General features: G+C 41.5%; 1 protein-coding gene across 1 annotated transcript; it reads left to right on the forward strand.

The window, feature by feature from the left end:
• The first annotated feature begins 2,027 nt into the window (after window positions 1-2,027).
• Window positions 2,028-14,824, forward strand: LOC109462466. Its single transcript, XM_019759020.1, has 2 exons — window positions 2,028-2,128; window positions 13,246-14,824. The coding sequence occupies exon 2, from the start codon at window positions 13,260-13,262 to the stop codon at window positions 14,796-14,798; it is 1,539 nt and encodes a 512-aa protein (XP_019614579.1). The 5' UTR covers window positions 2,028-2,128; window positions 13,246-13,259; the 3' UTR covers window positions 14,799-14,824.
• Window positions 14,825-18,820: the final 3,996 nt, after the last annotated feature.

Here is an 18,820-nt window from a genome sequence, read left to right on the forward strand (position 1 = left end):
CCGGCAGGCCTCACTGTTGTTTCAATGGAATGCACTTGATACCTATTTTCTCGTCTCTAACGTTACGTTCATTCATTCATTTCATTCATTCATTCATTCATTCATTCATTCATTCATTCATTCATTCATTCATTCATTCATTCATTCATTCATTCATTCATTCATTCATTCATTCATTCATTCATAATCTTTCTTTGAATTAAAAAAAATCTTTAAATTTTATGCCTGTTATACAAAAATCTCTAGAAAACAGACACTGTACGCACGCGAATCCCAGCAGCCCGCCTGCTGAAAACTGAACACAGAACCCATTTATTCTTCTCCACTCTGTGGGGAGACACAAAGCGATCAGTTAAACCTCTCTGAAAACATATGAATTTATCGATCGCATACTTGAAAAGGAAACGATGACATCGGCTTATTGAGTATTACCAGGGTAATCATTATTTTGGATAATGAATCCGCGCATGACACGCATGTTTCAAGGGTAGATAGCCTGCGTCTTGGTGAAGACGTGACGTGAATTTATAAATACGTGCTTCAGAGAGAAGAGGTAAAATTGATGTGTGCGATATCAGACAGTTATCATATCTTCCATCTTTCAGCATATAAACTGTTCTGAACCGGCTCAACCGGGACGGGGGGCGATATCGACTTCAGACAACCTTTGACCCTTTGCTGACGTCACACGTGGGAAAAATCACGTGTCCACAGCATTTGGGTCAGATAGCTGAGGAAGACTGAGTGATTCAGTCGAAAATTTCTGGTGAGTCAAATTTTGAGTTGAAGTTTAAGTTTTTCATAATGTAACTTACCAACTCAGATGAACTTTCGTGCAAACTGTTCTCTTCTTTAACTTCAGAAATGGAAATAAGACTGTTCTGATAGTGGAGTAGATTGGTAGAAGCATGGATGAAAGCTGCGATGTGCAAAGAATGGAATTAACAGTGCGTGGGAGGGACTGTTATAGTCCCCATAAAAAAAGTTGCGACTCACGTCAATTCCATTAGGACCTAGAACAAGGCTTGTTAAAAGTGAGGTCGTATAAAAGTGGCAACAATAAAAATTTGCTGCTGGTATAGAGATTTATCAAAATTACATAAAAATAAGACATACCATAGAATGGGTAATAAAATATCCCACCGTAAAAATATTATACACAAAAGCCCAATTTGACAAGCAATGAAGAATGACTTATATCGGATCTGGAAAATCGCTGTAAAGATTTGACAGGCATAAAAACAGTTTCATTAAGAGCAACTGTGGGAAAGTTAATAGCTGGAACAATTAAAGAATTTACAAGTTATGCCTTCCGGCTTCCATGTGTCTTTGTTCAAGTGTCGTATAGTTTATATGAGCAGGTTTTATTTCCGTTAGATCTTTATAGACAATTCATTTGGCAGTACAGTGTGTGTGCGTCTTGCAAAGAAAGTGGGTGGGGCGGAGGAAGATATGCGGTGCTATTACTAATGAGTAATGCGGCAAAGATACGTTTTTCGCCCATCAACGTGACAGAGTCGCGTTTTAAGACGTGTGAGATACTCGCGAATATTGCGGTCAATTGAGAGCTGTTATGACGGTGATAGTACCCAGGAGAGAGCTATCGATCTTTATCCCGTTCCCCGTTTCCCGAAATCTTGATGGCGGCATATCTTTGCTCTCGCTCGCTGCCGTTACATTCATTTTGCAGCGGACCTAACTGATGCAGCGCACACACCACCCGGCGTCTACCGCCTCCAATAACCGCCCGGCATCCCGCACCTGGGACCGCGCAATTCTCCGCTGCTTTCATGTGCCGTTGATTGCCGCTGCAGTAGTCATTCAGCCTCGCGGTTTTAAAACTGGCCACTTCTGTTTCCTTCTGCTGCTTATTATTATAGCCACCGTTCTTATCAACAGCCAGCAAGACTGACTCTCCAAGCAACGGGCCTTTTCATCATTACAGCGGCACTGGCTTTCATTCCATAGGCGTAGCAGAGTTGGCGGAGATGGGTTCGGATAGACGTGTACTAGACATCCTTGTCGTCACGAGCGGTGTAAGACGACGCTTCTTGAGTAGGGGATGACAAGGAAGCAATCTTCCTCGGTCAGAGAGCAGACAAATCTTGAGAGGATCATCGTATTTAAGGTAACCCGTACTGCGTACTCTTCGAACCGGCATATCGCAGACTTCCAAATGCACGGCGTCGTTCGTGTGGTCTGTGCTATGTATTGTATATGTAGCAGCTTTCGTATGTTACATATTTGCGTGTATGAAACTACCCAGTCTTTTATAATTCTGTGGAGCAAGAAAAATGACGTTTTTATAGCTATGATAGGCATATATATATATATATATATATATATTACTGCTATTCGTCAACTACCTTCCGTAGATGGTCAATGTATTAATACCAAATGAATTATTATTTTTTCAGTGGAGCTAGAAAAATACTTTTTATATGCTTCTTATATTCCCGTTATTCGGTGGTTGGTCAATGCCTTCAAGATGGTGTTCTTTTGAAAAACTATACAACAATCCTAATAGATAGCTAATAGATCTTGAGGGCAGGATCTGCAAGTTACCATCAAAATTGTGCAGTAATTCTTTGGGATATTGAAATAGCTTTTTCGAAGGTGAATAATTGCTCCTTCAATTGGCCGGTGAAATGATGCATATTTTCCGGCTTAATTTGTTTTTAAAATCGTGAACGAGATACAATGTGTTTTTGTTGGCCAGAATGTCATACTAAACTGGTACAGATCATTTATATATCATTCAAGAAGAATCATCTTTAGATGGTGTACGTTTTTTGTCTGTCCCAGGCGCCCAATGCCTAGATCTCTTTGGATGATTTGAAAAAAGGGTATGCTGACCAGTATTTAGTACCAGCCAGGTGCTAAAAAAATGAAATAATGGTTTTGATGATATGATACTATGGATGACATCCAAAAACTCTGACCATATTGTAAATCGTACAAAGCAGCTGTAAAATGAGCAAATATATGTCGTAAATTGCCAGAAATATATTGAAAAATCATACTTATCTTATGTTTAAGAATGCCAAAATCAATTCCAAAGAACAAAATGTATAGAAATGAAAATAAACAGTCTATTATTCGCCATACCGTACTTTGTGTGTTTAGTCATTTGTTTAACCTTCTTGACCACGTAGATTTTATAATATAGGCAACTTTTTTTTCGCTAAATGTATCTTTTATTCGTACCCGCGCATCAGCTTTGGGGTTCCCAGAGGATGTCATCCATATATTAATCAAATCAACACGGCCACCAATGAGAGCTGCCGTATCCTATGAATAACTTCCGGGGTCAAGGTCAGAGCTGACAGACGGGCTGTCGACAAAATGATAATGGCGGTCCATCTGTCAGTTTGAGGGCGTTGGTCGAACTTGTTGCAGCCCCCGTGAGAAGACGCATGGATGCGCCCGGCTCAGTGTGCGATTACCGGGCGGCATCGATCCATCACGCCGGGGGAGGCGTGAGTCGAGCGCCGCGTGGGACGTGGCTGAGGCACGGTGATGTATGGTCCGATGTGCCCCGCCACGACCTCACCCCAGTTCCGTATGTGTAAAATACCGACACGCTCGTCCCGGAGGTCAACGCTGCGATGTATTTATCAGTTGATGTGGCGCAATCAAATAGCCTGGTTACCAGACCTATTTTAGCTCCCGAGTCTTTTTTGATCCATAAATATGACTGAAAAACTCTTTCTTACACAAGGCAATATGCCTGTACAACGAGTCCTTGCAGTAATGACTTTCAAGACTCTCTGGACTTTACTTCAGTGCCCATGTGTGGCTTTGTAACATGTTTGTTTACGTGTCTGTATATGTATTGTAATGTTAAATGTGTATTGGTATTTACTATGCACAAAATTGTAAAAATCAGTGTTATTCAGCTTGGTTGACTGGCTGCAAGGCTGATTTTATTAATAAAACTTGAAACTTGAACTTGAAATATTTACTATGAATACTCGGGGGCTAAAATAGACCTGGTATTAAAAAAAGAGACTAGCAATCGAAAGGGATGGTCGGTGCTACATGAGAATTTTGGGAATAAAAAAAAGATATTTCTTTTCTTTTCTTTTCGTTGCATCAATGCTGCTGCAAATGATAATAATCTAATTTAACAACCAACAACGTAAATGGCATTCAGTTGACCATAAATTTCAGCAAATTATTACCAGTTTCGGTTCATGTATATGCTTCAGCCATGCAATGAAGCTCAGCACCAGGTCCCAAGGTGAACCATTGCTTGCGTCACCTTGTGTATTAGGCCACAGCAAGTAAATTTCATGGATGACATCCTCCGCAGACTCCAAATCTAATGCGAGCGGGCGAAACAAAAACAATGCGGGCCGAAAAAAAACAAGGTTCCTACATTTTAGAATTTTGACTCAATCATTGTACAAATGGTTTTGATTCAGTGGGAACATCACATATACACAGCCAACATCACATATCACTGCATCAAAGTAAGAAATAAAACATTAAATCAGAAATTTCTTGTCTCCTCTCTTCATAGTTATCTGCCATCCACGTTCCGGCATGGCAACAGGCATCTTTGCCTATTTTCGGCATGGTGACTACTGTCAGACAGCAACAAAATTTCTTGTTTTTTTTTCTCCAAGGCCAAAATCAGGCAAAAATCAATGCGCGCGCTGATGTCATCCATAAAAATTACTTGCTGTGGCCTTATGTACTGAGACATTGAATTGCTAACTGAGGCGCCCCGAAGAAGCTTGTCTAACCATACGGTTGTTGGAGACATTTGGATGAAGGGTTACAGAGAGAGAGAGAGAGACATTATCATTTAGATTGGCAATCCCTGACGGGGACGTGACAGCGGTTGAACCCTCGAGGGAGTGCCGATCGACGCAATCCCTGAACTCGGTAGTACCGTACCGTTCATGGAAGATTCATGATTTGGTTTTTATGATTTATGAAGATTTACCTAATTCGTGGAAGGATTGACATAACAGGTAACTATCACCTTTCCAAAATGTCAAGCCTGAGACCAGTAAGGTTTGAACTTTGGGTATTTTTTGACAAGTATAATGGGATCTTTAACGTGCTCAAGGTGTGGCTCTTCTTACTAAACTTACAAAGAAAAAACTATTCTTATTTTAACCTCCCAAAACCCACTAATTTTAGAAAAGGTGGGACATTACGTCTTCCATTGTCTAAAAAAGAGAAGTCAAACCCCTTAGATATAGTTTTAGACATAGCTATAGCTCTAGCTAGACAACTACCTTTTATCATGTAGATTTTAGTTATTTTATACTACGTTTCATTGTTCTTTTCTGTTTGTAATCTGCAATTAGCCCCCCGGGCATGAATTTGCAATAAACTTCACTTAAACACAGGACCTCCGGCTTTACGTCCTACCCGAGAGGACGTCCCTAACCGAAGCTAGGTACTCATTTACACCTGAGTCAAGTGATATACAATATAAATGTTTAGTATACGCAAGAGCTTTCCACGTCCACTCGCTTTTTTTTGTAATTGTATAAATGTAGGAGTTGGTTTATCGAAGGCTGTAAGGAATATAAATGCCTCTATACTATTCAAATACCCAAGATGGGTAAATTTGCCTAATACATTATCGAAAAGAATGCTTCTTTCGCTATCATACAGAGGACAATCTGTAGTAGAAGCAAATACATTATACAGACGTATAACAATGTCTTCGGTAAAATGTACCTCGTCTTCTACTTTAGGCCATGTTGATTAGATTATATGGATGACATCCTCTGGGAACCCCAGAACTGATGCGAGCGTGCGAATAAAAAAAGTTTGGCAAAAAAAGTTGTTTTCAACATGAAATCTACGTGATCATGAAGGTTGAAGAAATGGCACAGAGTATGGTTTGATGAATAATCTACTCTTAAACTCCATTTCTTTCTTTACATTTTTGTCTTTTTCGTTTGATTTTGTCATTCTACGACATTGGTATAGTTTTCCAAAAATTTTTTTTGCAACTTACGGTATATATTTTCTTATTTTGCAACTGTTTTGTACGATTTACAGTATGGTTGAAAACTTTTTTTTTCTTTTTGAAAACGGCCGAAAATTCATGCGCGCGCGGATGTCATCCATATAATCAAATCAACATGGCCTTACCTAAGGCCACAGCAAGTAATTTTTATAGATCAGCGCTCGAATTAATGTTCGCCTGATTTTGGAAAAAAAAACAAGAAATTTTGTTGCCTTCTGACAGTGGTCAACATGCCGAAAATGGGCAAAGATGTCTGTTGCCATGCTGGAGGGTGGACGGCAGATAACTATGGAGAGAGGAGACCAGAAATTTCTGATTTAATGTTTTATTTCTTATTTTGATGCAGTGATATGTGATGTTGGCTGTGTATATGTGATGTTCCTACTGAATCAAAACCATTTGTACAATGATTGAGTCAAAATTCTAAAATGTAGGAACCTTGTTTTTTTCGCCCGCTCGCATTACATTTGGAGTCTGCGGAGGATGTCATCCATAAAATTTACTTGCTGTAGCCTAAACTACAAAATTATGATGTTGGTGAAGAGAGAGAGGAGAGAGAGGTATTGAATGAACCCCCGCGGCGTTACGTACCAATGAATCCTAACAACCGGAAATGAATGTCCACACTGATACCAGATTAAGCCAATCACCCAGGAGATAACAAGTAATGAATGACACCTATGCTCCGGAGCTCCGGGTGTATCATCACGGGGTGTCACCATTAACAAGCGTTCTGACTTCACCACTGACACTTTATGACGTGGATTCTGTGAGACTTTTATTCTCTAATCGCCGGGACGTCTTTGTTCTGACGAACACGGCGCCACCAGGCGGTTTCGTGGCGTAAAATTAAAAGTTTGATGGTACTATAGATACAGAGGTTGTTTTTTTGTATTCCAACATGTAATCACCAGACGTGGTGACGGCAGACTCAAGTTTTTTCAACTTATATTAATGCCGCCACCAACACAGGGGACAATGCAAAACTCATTTTCACCTGAGCCAAGTGAGGAAATTCGTGTAATTAGGTGCCTTTCCCAAGAGCACAAGATCGGCGGCACGTGAGGACTCGAACCCGGGACCTCTTGGTTCCGAGTCGAGCACTCTGCCGGTACACATATACGCCACACGACCCCACCAAGTTTGGTAGCCTCTACCAAACTTCGACTACGGGAAACTGTACTCCTAGCGCGGACCAATTCCCCTGGCATACCATATGTCTATTTGCCCAATTTTTACTCCTTCCAGCCGCTTCCCGAAGCCTGGTAGAGGCTATAATGTACAGGAACAAAACTGCATTAAATTAAACCGCAAAAGGGGTCTACTTTTACATACTAGTAGATAGATTCTCTATTGACACAACGAAAAAGTACAGACTGAGACTTTTGTATGGTCTTCTACAACTTAACTAAAGATCTAACAAAGCTAAATACATGTGTGGATAACGTCATCTTACGTACAGAGTATATGTATGATGTAACAATAAAGGTTAACTATTCTCTAACATGTGTTCTCTAAAATCGAAACATTCTTTAATGTATTTTCCTATTTGAATACTGTATTGGTTATATCTCCCCTGAGAATGTAGTTGCATTTATCTATAGAATCTAACGTATTGAAATCAATTTTACATGTACAGCGGTTTTACATGTACAGGGGTTTTACATGTACAGCATATCCCTGTATTGCCTCTACTGCACTGTACCTACATTTTAAACACAGTAGCTGGAAGAAAGATATCGGGCCTCGGATTCCAGTTAATATCAAACAACTAGTAAGCCGTGACGCACATCTTTGATTTGGTCGTCAGAAGAGATAGAGAGGTAGAACATGTTTGAGTAGATCAGTTCGCCATGCACATCAAATGAATCTGTAACTGTGATCGTCTGCTAGTATCGCAAGAGGGGATGAACATCAGAAAAGTTTGATGAAGTAATAATGGAATCCCCTCCAGCATGGGGGTATTACTCTGATGCTGCGATGAGATATCCTGCTCATGAATCCACGGATCCGAACTAGCCGATGGGCAACTTTCAAGGGCCATTTAGAGAGGAAAATTGCTGCCTGACGCATGTACATGGCGCAATGCATAGTCCCATCGGCGCCGCGGCTATTATATCAAAAGCTCGGCTAGCTTGTTGGCACTTTTTCAAACGCCGTACTGTTGGTAAGTGATCTATCTAACTTAGTCTGTTTCTCAAGATGTGTAGTGAATAGAGCGCGACTGTTGAAGCAAAAAAGCAGAGCATCTGACTGACGAATTTATCGGCAATTCCTGCTTATTTATTTTTATTTATTTATTTGCATCAGGCCCATGGCCCATATCAACAAACACAGTACATACAATTAAAAACAAATCTAAAACTATCTGGAGAAGACTAAGTCCACAGCAAGTAATTTTTATGGATGACATCAGCGCGCGCATTGATTTTCGCCTGATTTTCGAAAAAAAAAACACAAGAAATTTTGTTGCCTTCTGACAGTGGTCAACATGCCGAAAATGGGCAAAGATGTCTGTTGCCAAGCCGGAAGGTGAATGGCAGATAACTATGAAGAGAGGAGACAAGAAATTTCTGATTTAATGTTTTATTTCTTACTTTGATGCAGTGATATGTGATGTGTATATGTGATGTTCCTACTGAATCAAAACCTTTTATACAATGATTGAGTCAAAATTCTAAAATGTAGGAACCTTGTTTTTTCGGCCCGCCTTGTTTTTTTTCGCCCGCTCGCATTAGATTTGGAGTCTGAGGAGGATATCATCCATAAAATTTACTTGCTGTGGCCTTAGTACATAAACACCAGATGGCTTGTTAAAATCGGTGGGGGGTTTTACGAGAAAGCTTAGAGATGCAAGTATTATATGTATGGGGTACCGGTCTACTACACTTGTCCAGTGTAATTTAGATTCTTCACAATGCATCATCATAGAACAAGAACTTCATTGACACAACAAAAAGTACAGCGACTTTCGTAAGGTCTTAAACTACATGTAAACATACAGACTGGTACGTGGGTACAACAAAATTGACCTGCGTACTAAACAATAGATGAATCAACTTAGTATGCTATTTGTTCTAAGGTCTAAACATTCTTTGATATATTTACCTATTTGTACGCAGTACGGGTTTACCGTACCTTCTAGAATGAAATTGAATTTATCTATAGCGTGAAATATTTATGTTTGTGTTAGTTGTAAGATTTTTAGAATTGTCATAATTATAATGTATTAGCGTAAATCCTTTGAGTAAAAAATCATTGTTTGAAATTGTTATCAAAAGTTATCAAAGTTAATAGCATGGATGCGTATATTATGTATATCTGCACCTTTGCCGAAAAGGTCCGATCTCTGTTGGACCATAAAAAGAACAGTGAAGCATAAAATGTAAAATGGATTAACAAGGCCTAGGGCACTACTAGTATTAGTACTTTAGCCTTCTTACCTTCTTATATTTGACGACGATACATATACATTAGCCATCATGGATAAAGTCTTTTTCAAACGAAAAAGGCCAGGCATTATCGTGCCTATCACTGTGCTTCCCTGCATCCAAATGCCGATATTATGGATTAGGTGACGCAAATGTCAGACGATCCTTTAGGCCATAGCAAGTAATTTTTATGGATGACATCAGCGCGCGCATTAATTTTTACCTGATTTTGGAAAAAAAAATTATTGCCCTCTGACAGTGGTCAACATGCCGAAAATGGGCAACATGTCTGTTGCCATGCCGCAACGTGGATGGGAGATATCTTTAAAGACAGGAGACAAGACAAGGCTAGCGCTCTGATTTAACGTTTTGTCTTTTACTGTGGTGCAGTGATTTATTTTATTCCTTTTATATGTGATGGTGGTTGTGCATTTGTGATGTTCCCACTAAATCAAAACAGATTGTACAATGAATGAAAACTTTTAGTATTCAAAGTTGTTTCAATGAGAAATGGATGTTTTAATGGTAGGCAGTAAACGTAACACAGTTAGCATATAAATTTGTTTAATTTATAATTTCTTGTTTAATTTAAGGTTTATGATGTCAAAATTTGAAAATGTAGGAATCTTTTTTTTTTGGCCCGCCTTGTTTTTTTGCCCGCTCGCATTAGATTTGGAGTCTGCGGAGGATGTCATCCATAAAATTTACTTGCTGTGGCTTAACCGTGAATCAGTGTTCTCCTGGATCCTTCATGTCGATTTTCGCGTGCCGAACTTTTGCATGACGATACTGATCTCCAATACCGACCGGCTCCAGTCCGTAAAGGAGTGAGATACGAGGAGGCGCCTTGAGGGGCCCACAAGTCCTGATAAAATAAAGACCATATGATGCATAACATTATGCATGGAGAACTTTATTGCGCGACAATTGTATATGAATGAACCTTTATTGTACATTTTTGCCCCACTGGGTAAACACAAGTCACAAGAATACAATCATACACATATACATATACAAAAACGTATAACTGTTACATGTATATATAAACGTCCAATGTATTGTAGTCTTTTCGACTTCCTCTCGCTTCTTAATTTTATAAATGTATGAGGCTGCATGAGAAGTTAAATTTTGTTTATCAAATGATAACAAGAATATAAATTTTTGTTTAATTGTCAAGTATTCAAAGTGTGGAAATTTACTTAAAACATGACCAAAAAGTATTTGTCGATATAAAAACAACAATCTATGGCACATGTCACACGTATGGCAACACGTTTGGACATAGCACACCCCAACACACACAAAAATTATGAAGTAAAACTTAGATTATAGCATATTAAGTCTTTGATATGTCGTTACAATCGAGTAGGGCTAATCATGGGTTTCAGTATTTTTCTAATAACAAAGCAGTCTGTTAAAAAATTTCCTATTTTTGCATTGTGTAAGCTATTGTATTTAAAGATAATTTCATATCCAAATCTGTCTGTAACATCGAGTCTTTTGAAATCTGTTGTACTTGATTTGAGAAATGTGAATAGAGAGCATTCCATGATAAAGTGGAATTCATCTTCCATTTGGTTTAATTGGACAAAATGGACAGAACCTTTGGTATATATGTTTTACTTAGTCTTTTTGTCCTGTACCGCAAATTTGATTTGTTTTCCCATGTATGATACATATCTTAATTCAGCATTGGCATGAATTCAGCAAAAACGTTCAAAACATATCAAAGACTGACCCAGCATCGAATTTTTTGGCCGTGTATGTGATTTCTTTGCGATATATGACCCCCCCCCTACTTCTGACATCTGACCTTCCGACCGTACGGACGTTCACCGAGAAGTAGGATGTACAAAGGACAGGTCGAAAATTTATTGAGTTAACATTTTTCATGCGTTGCGCTTTGTTCTGTTAGTAAGGTTACATTCGTGACAACCTTGACAAGGATTCATGTTTAGCTTTGACGATTCATCCACCCGACACAGTATGAACCAGCCCCTGCGACTTCCTAAAGCTAGGTTGGAATGCGGCAAGAGAACGTTTGCTTATCGAGGTGCTGTGGGCTGGAATAAACTCCCGCACCCGGTGTTAGAACTGCACCGTCGATACAGACGTTCAGAACACCGTATGCTCAGTTACGTGACCTCTGACTTCCCTCCCTTACGACCTGGTATGACCCCGATTACGTGTAATGGATCACGTTTATGATATTGTTTGTGGTGTATGTATTGTTGTATTTCCGTGTATATATGTGTCATACCCAGGGCCACTCTGTAAAGCAGTGTTATGTCACTGAGTAGTGCTACCCTGGTTAAAGAATACAGAAATAAATAAATTAATCCAATTTCTTTGTACATCTCGACAATAAACGACCCAGCCGACTTGATCCCGATCTAACCATGGTTGGGGGGGGGGGAGTTCGGCTGTTGATCGGGCGGCCATATTCGGCTGTGTGTGAAAGGGGCTTTACCCACTGATATAGGAAGTGATGAATGGTGTAATAAAGCATCCTCTGTAAATGATGACCTTCACCAAATTAGAACCAGCCTCAATCCCCGGCCATCAGTCATTCAGACCAGAGTCTCTCGACCAAAGGGCACAGTGCCAACAGTTTCGTTCGAAAATAATCAGGTCACTAGACTAGACGAGATCCGGCCAACCGTTAGAACCTGACCAAAGGGTCTTGTGGACGCACACACACACACACACACACACACACACACACACACACACACACACACACACACACACACACACACACGCACACACACATACACACACATACACTGACAGGGAGACACACACAGACACGCACGCACACAACCCAACCACACACACACACACACACACACAGACACATACATAGCAAAAACAATACCTCCATTTTTAATGGAGATAACAACAACTCTTCTCTCGTTTGCCGTTTGCCGTTCCTACTTAAGTTAAATTTCAGCAGCAGCTGACCACCCCCAGACCTTTGAAAACATACTAAGTGTCAGGAGACGTAAATCCATGTCAAATAATCAGAAAGTTGACATTATTGTGGATGTTAATACCAGAGCAGAAAGAATATCGATGTCACTCGATCAACAGCGCTACATATATATATATACATATGTTGCAAATAAGAAAGAATTGCATTATACAAAATCCAGCGTTACTCTGAAAAAAATCTCGTCGAGGGTTCTTAACTCGTCATAAAAATTTGATGAAATGCACATTTGATGGCCATTACCCTACGCACTGCTCAATGAGAATTGCGACATTAGGGTGGATATCAGGATTAGTGCATTACAGGTCAAAGGTTAAGAACTGGTGTGCGGCTCCACTGGGTGCATCTTGCGGGATTGATGGATGTTCTGGCCCGCAGCCTGATTAGCGAGCGATTTTATTATCTCGTTATTGCCGACAGAATTTCTTTCTCTAGCCGCAGAGTAATTTGGTGGGATTACCATGATGGTACATAAGGATTCATCACCCAGCTTTGGATCGAAGGTCGAAACAAAACTAGGTCATTGTGCGTACCAGGAAAACCTGGATCTCTCATAGATTGCCTCACGATCTGTACATGAAAGGTTTTTTCTTTCCTTCTCTGCTGCAATATCATTGATTTTATGTTCCTTCTTTGCACCGTGTCTATCTGTCCATAATGTGTGACGGATGGGCAATGTTGCTTCTGTATTAATCAAAGATGGCTGTAGTGTACCAGTGGGAAAAGAAGCATGAATACGCAGGCAATATCTGATGATTCTGTGTTGGTCATGGTACGTGGTAAGATTGCTGAACAGGAATCTGTCTTTTTTTCTTTTCTTTCAGAGCTCTGAAGCAACATGAAGGCCCTGAACTCATCCGAAGTGAAGGCTCAGGTCAAGACCGTCATCGATGACCTTGAGAATGTCCTTGGCGAGCTGCGGGAGGTGGTGACAGAACTGCGGGGCATTGTGGACCAGATCGACACCATCACGGCTCGGCTTGACATCGATGGGGAGGGAGACACGCAGGCGCAGGTGAACAATCCTTCTCCGAGCGCGCGGGAGCCGCCCAACGGTCGAGTGACGTCACCACACCACTTTGAACTTGGACAGACAGAACATGCCGACCGCAGGGGGCAAACGCCGGGAGGCCCGACACACAGCCAAAATCTCCCCAACGGCGACTTGACTGTACAAGAGCGCCAGAACATCCAGGCATCTGCCGTTCCAAACCATTCTCCCCATCCCGTAAGCACACACCCACTTTTACAGACTAACGCAGTTCACCAAACCCAACACGGAAGCCTTGTCAGGCGTCACCGGGTAGGGGAGGACCATGTCATCTCTCCGTCGGTCGTGAGAGCGCTGACGCTGGGCAGAGGCATTCCGAACGGGCACGTGAACACGTACCAGCGAGGTTTCAGTGTGGACCAAGCCCTTAGTCAGCGGGATGGACAGACTCACGCATCCACGCTTCCAAGGCAAAACCTCGGGCCCGGCGCTGTCGTGTCGCTCAATGGTGATATGAGCGTGTCTCCGACGCGGTTTGGCACATTCAGGGACGGGTACAGCACCACCGGCGGTCAGCCACAGAGAAAGACAAAGCCCGCTCCTCCCCAGCGAAGAAGCGCAACACTCGGCGACTACGGCGACTACATGACTTTACCGAGTCGGGCATCAGGAGAAAGTAGTAGACAGGCTTGTAAAGAAGCCTTTCGCAGTGCAAAATCTCAGAATCTGGGACGGGAATTCGAAAGAAGACGAGAGCGATGCGACCCAGTGCCTGGGAGCGCTCTGAGAACTCATAGCACCAGCAGTGCACCAAGTACCAAAAAGGAAAAGAGGGTGGAGTTCAGGACAGACGACGTCGATGGGTCAGGCAGAGCAGAGCTGACGCGACAACACAGTCTAAAACAGAGGGATTACGAGGCCATACAGAGAGAGCGTTACGCTGGTGGAAGGGAGACGGCGGTCAGACGAGAGAACCCCCGCACCAGGTGGCAGACATGCCCGCGGCCCATGTCCGTTCCGACGAGCTGGGTACAAGACGAAGAGGGGAGCTGGCACAGAATCGCTCAGAACTCCCTAGCCAGCGACTATGGCAGCCTGGAAAGTTTCCGCTCAGGTGGAAACTACAGTAGTATGGAAAGTTTCCGTTCCGAGTCACCTGGCGTGGCCACTATGGTGATGGATGGCAGGCGGCCTGGCACCGCCCCGGGTAGAGAAGCTGCCCCGCCCGGGCCCGCTGCAGGGGAGGGAACCTCTGTAGGAGATCCCGCTGCGACATACGCCACCATCAACAGACAGACGAGATCGTATTCAACCGGCGCCTCTCCAAGTAAAGGTCAACCACGACAGGGGGGCAAGGGAAAAGATATTCTGATGACAGAGCTGTGATATGACACACGGAGAACGCACTTTCAACTCTTTCAGAAAACCAATGACTACCGTATTCTTATGACAAATCGGAATTCAATATTACCCAAACCGGACTCCTATTTCCCGAAACTGCTGCGACGACGGACTTTTAAGTGGCCCTGTGCTTACAATAACGGATTCAATTTCACACCTAGCGCCGACAAACGTCTTTTCGATCGATCTGCGGTCGGTGGGTTTTCGTCTCCCTAAACGCCAGAAATGAAAGGCAAGAGTAAAAGTTGGCTTTGCAATTTATCTGGATGAACGGTGGTCAATAGCGAAGGTATTCTGCATTCAGATCATTCACGTATATACTGCTGTGAACAGTCAATTGCTATCATCACCGAAGCAGAACGTATACCTTCCTGTGCCCTTCGTCGTAACCCGCCCTCATCATTTCATTCATCCCAGCAGACAGACCTCCTGATTCCGACATCCACCACAGGGGAACCCCAGAAATCGAAAAACGTGATTGTCACGAAAGAGGCATGATGTGCAACACGGGCATCGATGTCTTTGATTTACTCCGGGATCAAATTAAAGCCTACCCACAGGCAAACTCGTCCATCATGAGTACGGGTCATCCACAAGATTGTGTGCAGGACCTTTTCTGGTCATGGCGAGGAGAGAGAGAGAGCCAGCAGATATCATCTAGCACTTAGGCCATGTTAACTTGATTATATGGATGTCATCCTCCGGGAACGTAACCCTAAAACTGATGCAAACAAGCGAATAAAAAGGTTTGGCAAAAACAAGTTGCCTTCATTAGGAACTCTACGTGGTCATGAAGGTTGAACAGATTACTGAGTATGATATGACAAATACATATAATAGACCCTTCATTTTCATTTCTTTACATTTTCTGTTTGTACTTTGGAATTGATCTTGGCATTCTACGGCATTAGTATCATCTTCAATAAATTTTTGCAATTATATCTGTTCATTTTTAAGCTGCTTTAAACGATTTACAGTATGGTCGAAAAGTTTCTTTTGGAAACGGACGAAAGTTCATGCAAGCGCGGATGTCATCTATATAATCAAATCTACATGGCCTTATATATAGTAGAAATAAAAGCTACGCCCCAAGTATATATACATATATGATTCCGTTCTTCGATTTTGTGAAGTTTTCTCAGTATTTCTCTGTGTTGTAAAGACCACTGCGGCAGCGCAGGTAATTTCTCAAGTTAATAATAAATCATCATTCGTCACAAGCCAATGCCAGACCTTCAATCTGATCAATGAGGCCGAGCAAAACGTTTTGCACCAGAGGAACTGACCCAGGAAATTAGGTTCTGTGCCCTAGCGTCAGTTCGATATTAGATTATGTGGGGTGGGCAAAGTGCCCTTGAATACTTCCTAGGCTAAATTTTGTGAAGTTGAACGATGGGCTCCTCTGGGGTTTGTCGAAACTTTTTTAAGGGGATCTCGCATGATGTGAACTTTCTATGGGAGCACTTAAGCGAGGCATTGACCAATCATGGCGTTTTGCGTTGGCGTTTGAATCAATCAGTCACAGGAGTACCGGGAGAAATGTGAAGGTGGAGAAACCAAGGTAGATTGTAGAGCATGAGATAGGTGAGCTGCATACAGGTATAAGTGCCGGACACTTTAGCCAATGTCACACATAAACGAATATGGCCTTCCTTGTCAGGAGTAGGTCGGCAACAAGGTCAGTCGGTGTTCGAATTCAGCCAGATCGGCTACTGTTCGGCTGCGCCAACCGAATGTTTCAAAATGTTTCCATGAAAGTTCATCTGTGTTGGTAGTTTCTTATCTTTTGTTCCAACATAAAATGAAAATTTTATCACCTCTCAAAGTGTTTAACACATTCGAGTGTGGACGAAGGTTCGGCCATGGTTGGCTGGTTGTTGGCTGGTGTTCGGGAGTAGGTCGGGGCGCGTGGTTGGCATGCAATAAGTGAAATTTGAGTCAAATGTAACTCACATTCGATCCGATTCGTATAAAAAAGTAGGCGAGGTCTAAGTCTGGTCAGACTGTGGCTCCCGACACTCAGCCAACCTTGGTCGGCTGGTGTTCGGGAGAAGGTTCTGAATGTGTGGCAGGAGCTTCAGCCAACCTTGGTCGGCTGGTGTTCGGGAGAAGGTTCTGAATGTGTGACAGGGGCTTCAGACAACCTTGGTCGGCTGGTGTTCGGGGGAAGGTTCTGAATGTGTGACAGAGGAGTCGGAGATTATAAATGCGCATGAAACATTTTTGATACACAAGTATTTATCCAGACGTTCGGAAACTGGCTTAAAATGTCTCGTTCCTTCACAACGTGGTTGAAGGCAGGTTTTAATTGTCGTACAGAAATCACCAGTGCCTGTGAAGGTTGTGAAATACACGGACCTTTAGATAAATTTCTATGGCAACTTGGGGGCTATTTTGATGAAGAAGAGATGGATTAAAGAGACAGAGCAATTTTGTAAAGGAGTAAAATACTGTCTGTCAGCTTGGGACGAAAATGGACGTATTCAGTGAGTGCATCATACGTAGTATGGTTATCTTGACGTCCAGTTCTGAGTATTACAGATGGAATAGCCCTCCACATGTGGACGTGAAAACTTCAGTAAATGTAAGGCCACACCAATTTAATTTGTTGGTTCTCGGATTCATTTTTTTCTGATTTGCAAAAAAAAAAAGATTCTGGTTCTGAATGAACTTAAAATGCTCAAATGCAACAGTTGAGGAAAGTCATTTTTTTCCTAGTTGTTACAGTTTTTCAATCTATTAATACAGTGCTTTGATTAAAAGTTCAAAATTCATTATTTAAATATTAACCCAGCCTTTTGTGTTTACTTCATGGCTCCTATCGTAGCATTTGGGGCTATAAAAGGAGGCCTAGTCCTGTTTTTATTTTTATTCTTTTTTTGCCCTGTCGCTTAATATTTTTTTCTGAATATATCCGAGAACCAAGAAATTACATTGGTGTGGCCTAAGTTTGTGAATCACGTTCGTCAGACCACGTTTCACACATATTACAAAATGTCATGTATATATATATATGATATGGAACTCTGTAGCCAACATATATATATCTCTATATACAATTTAAAAGATATTATATAGATGTCAAATGAAGTCTATCTTGTATGAGTTGAACATACACGAGAGAGTAGGATAGAGTAGAAATTTATTGACAGGTCTTGGAGAGTACATATATCGGTGAACTTGCCCTTTTTCCTGATTCACGATGAAAGGAGTACTAGTGCATATTTCTATACAATTGCAATACAGAAAAATGGAATCAACTGTATTGTCAGCAGTCGTGCATTGATATGAATGTCAGATTTTTTACAGCCAATGCTAGACATAAAACTAATATTCTTATATTATTAGGTTACTACGTTAGTCTAAGAATACCCTATGTTCTGTGATTGTTACAAAATGGTAGGTTCCACCAGGCCCTTCTACGGGGATACGGATCCTAGAATTCGTTAAAAAAGGGAAATAGTTTTACAGCCAATGCTAGACATAAAGCTAATATTCTTATATTATTAGGTTTCTACGTTAGTCTAAGGATACCCTATGTTCTGTGATTGTTACAAAATGGTAGGTTCCACCAGGCCCTTCTACGGGGATACGGATCCTAGAATTCGTTAAAAAAGGGGAAATAGTTTTACAGCCAATGCTAGACATAAAGCTAATATTCTTATATTATGAGGTTTCTACGTTAGTTTAAGAATACCCTATGTTCTGTGAATGGTAGGTTCCACCAGACCCTTCTACGGGGATACGGATCCTAGAATTCGTTATAAAAGGGGAAATAGTTGGCCAGGAGAGTCAGTCCGCGAGAGGGTTAATTTCCCCATCTGCGCAAATGAACTCTACGCTGGCTAAACTCCCCTTGTCAATTATTCTTCTTCTTATTGGCTAAATTTTACACTCTTTTTTCACCCGTTTTGTTCGTCTGGTGGAAGCTAACGAAATTGTGTCAGAGTTTCTGCCAGCGTCTGCAATAATAAGTTTAACCCTCAAACACCCGAACTTTTTCTTGC

This window comes from Branchiostoma belcheri, unplaced genomic scaffold, assembly GCF_001625305.1.
Source record: "Branchiostoma belcheri isolate BF01 breed outbred unplaced genomic scaffold, Haploidv18h27 scaffold117, whole genome shotgun sequence".
Taxonomy (NCBI): domain Eukaryota; kingdom Metazoa; phylum Chordata; class Leptocardii; order Amphioxiformes; family Branchiostomatidae; genus Branchiostoma; species Branchiostoma belcheri.

Excerpts from the sequence above, each read along its gene's own strand:
- LOC109462466 (XM_019759020.1), top strand. The coding sequence starts at position 13,260 with ATGAAGGCCCTGAACTCATCCGAAGTGAAGGCTCAGGTCAAGACCGTC.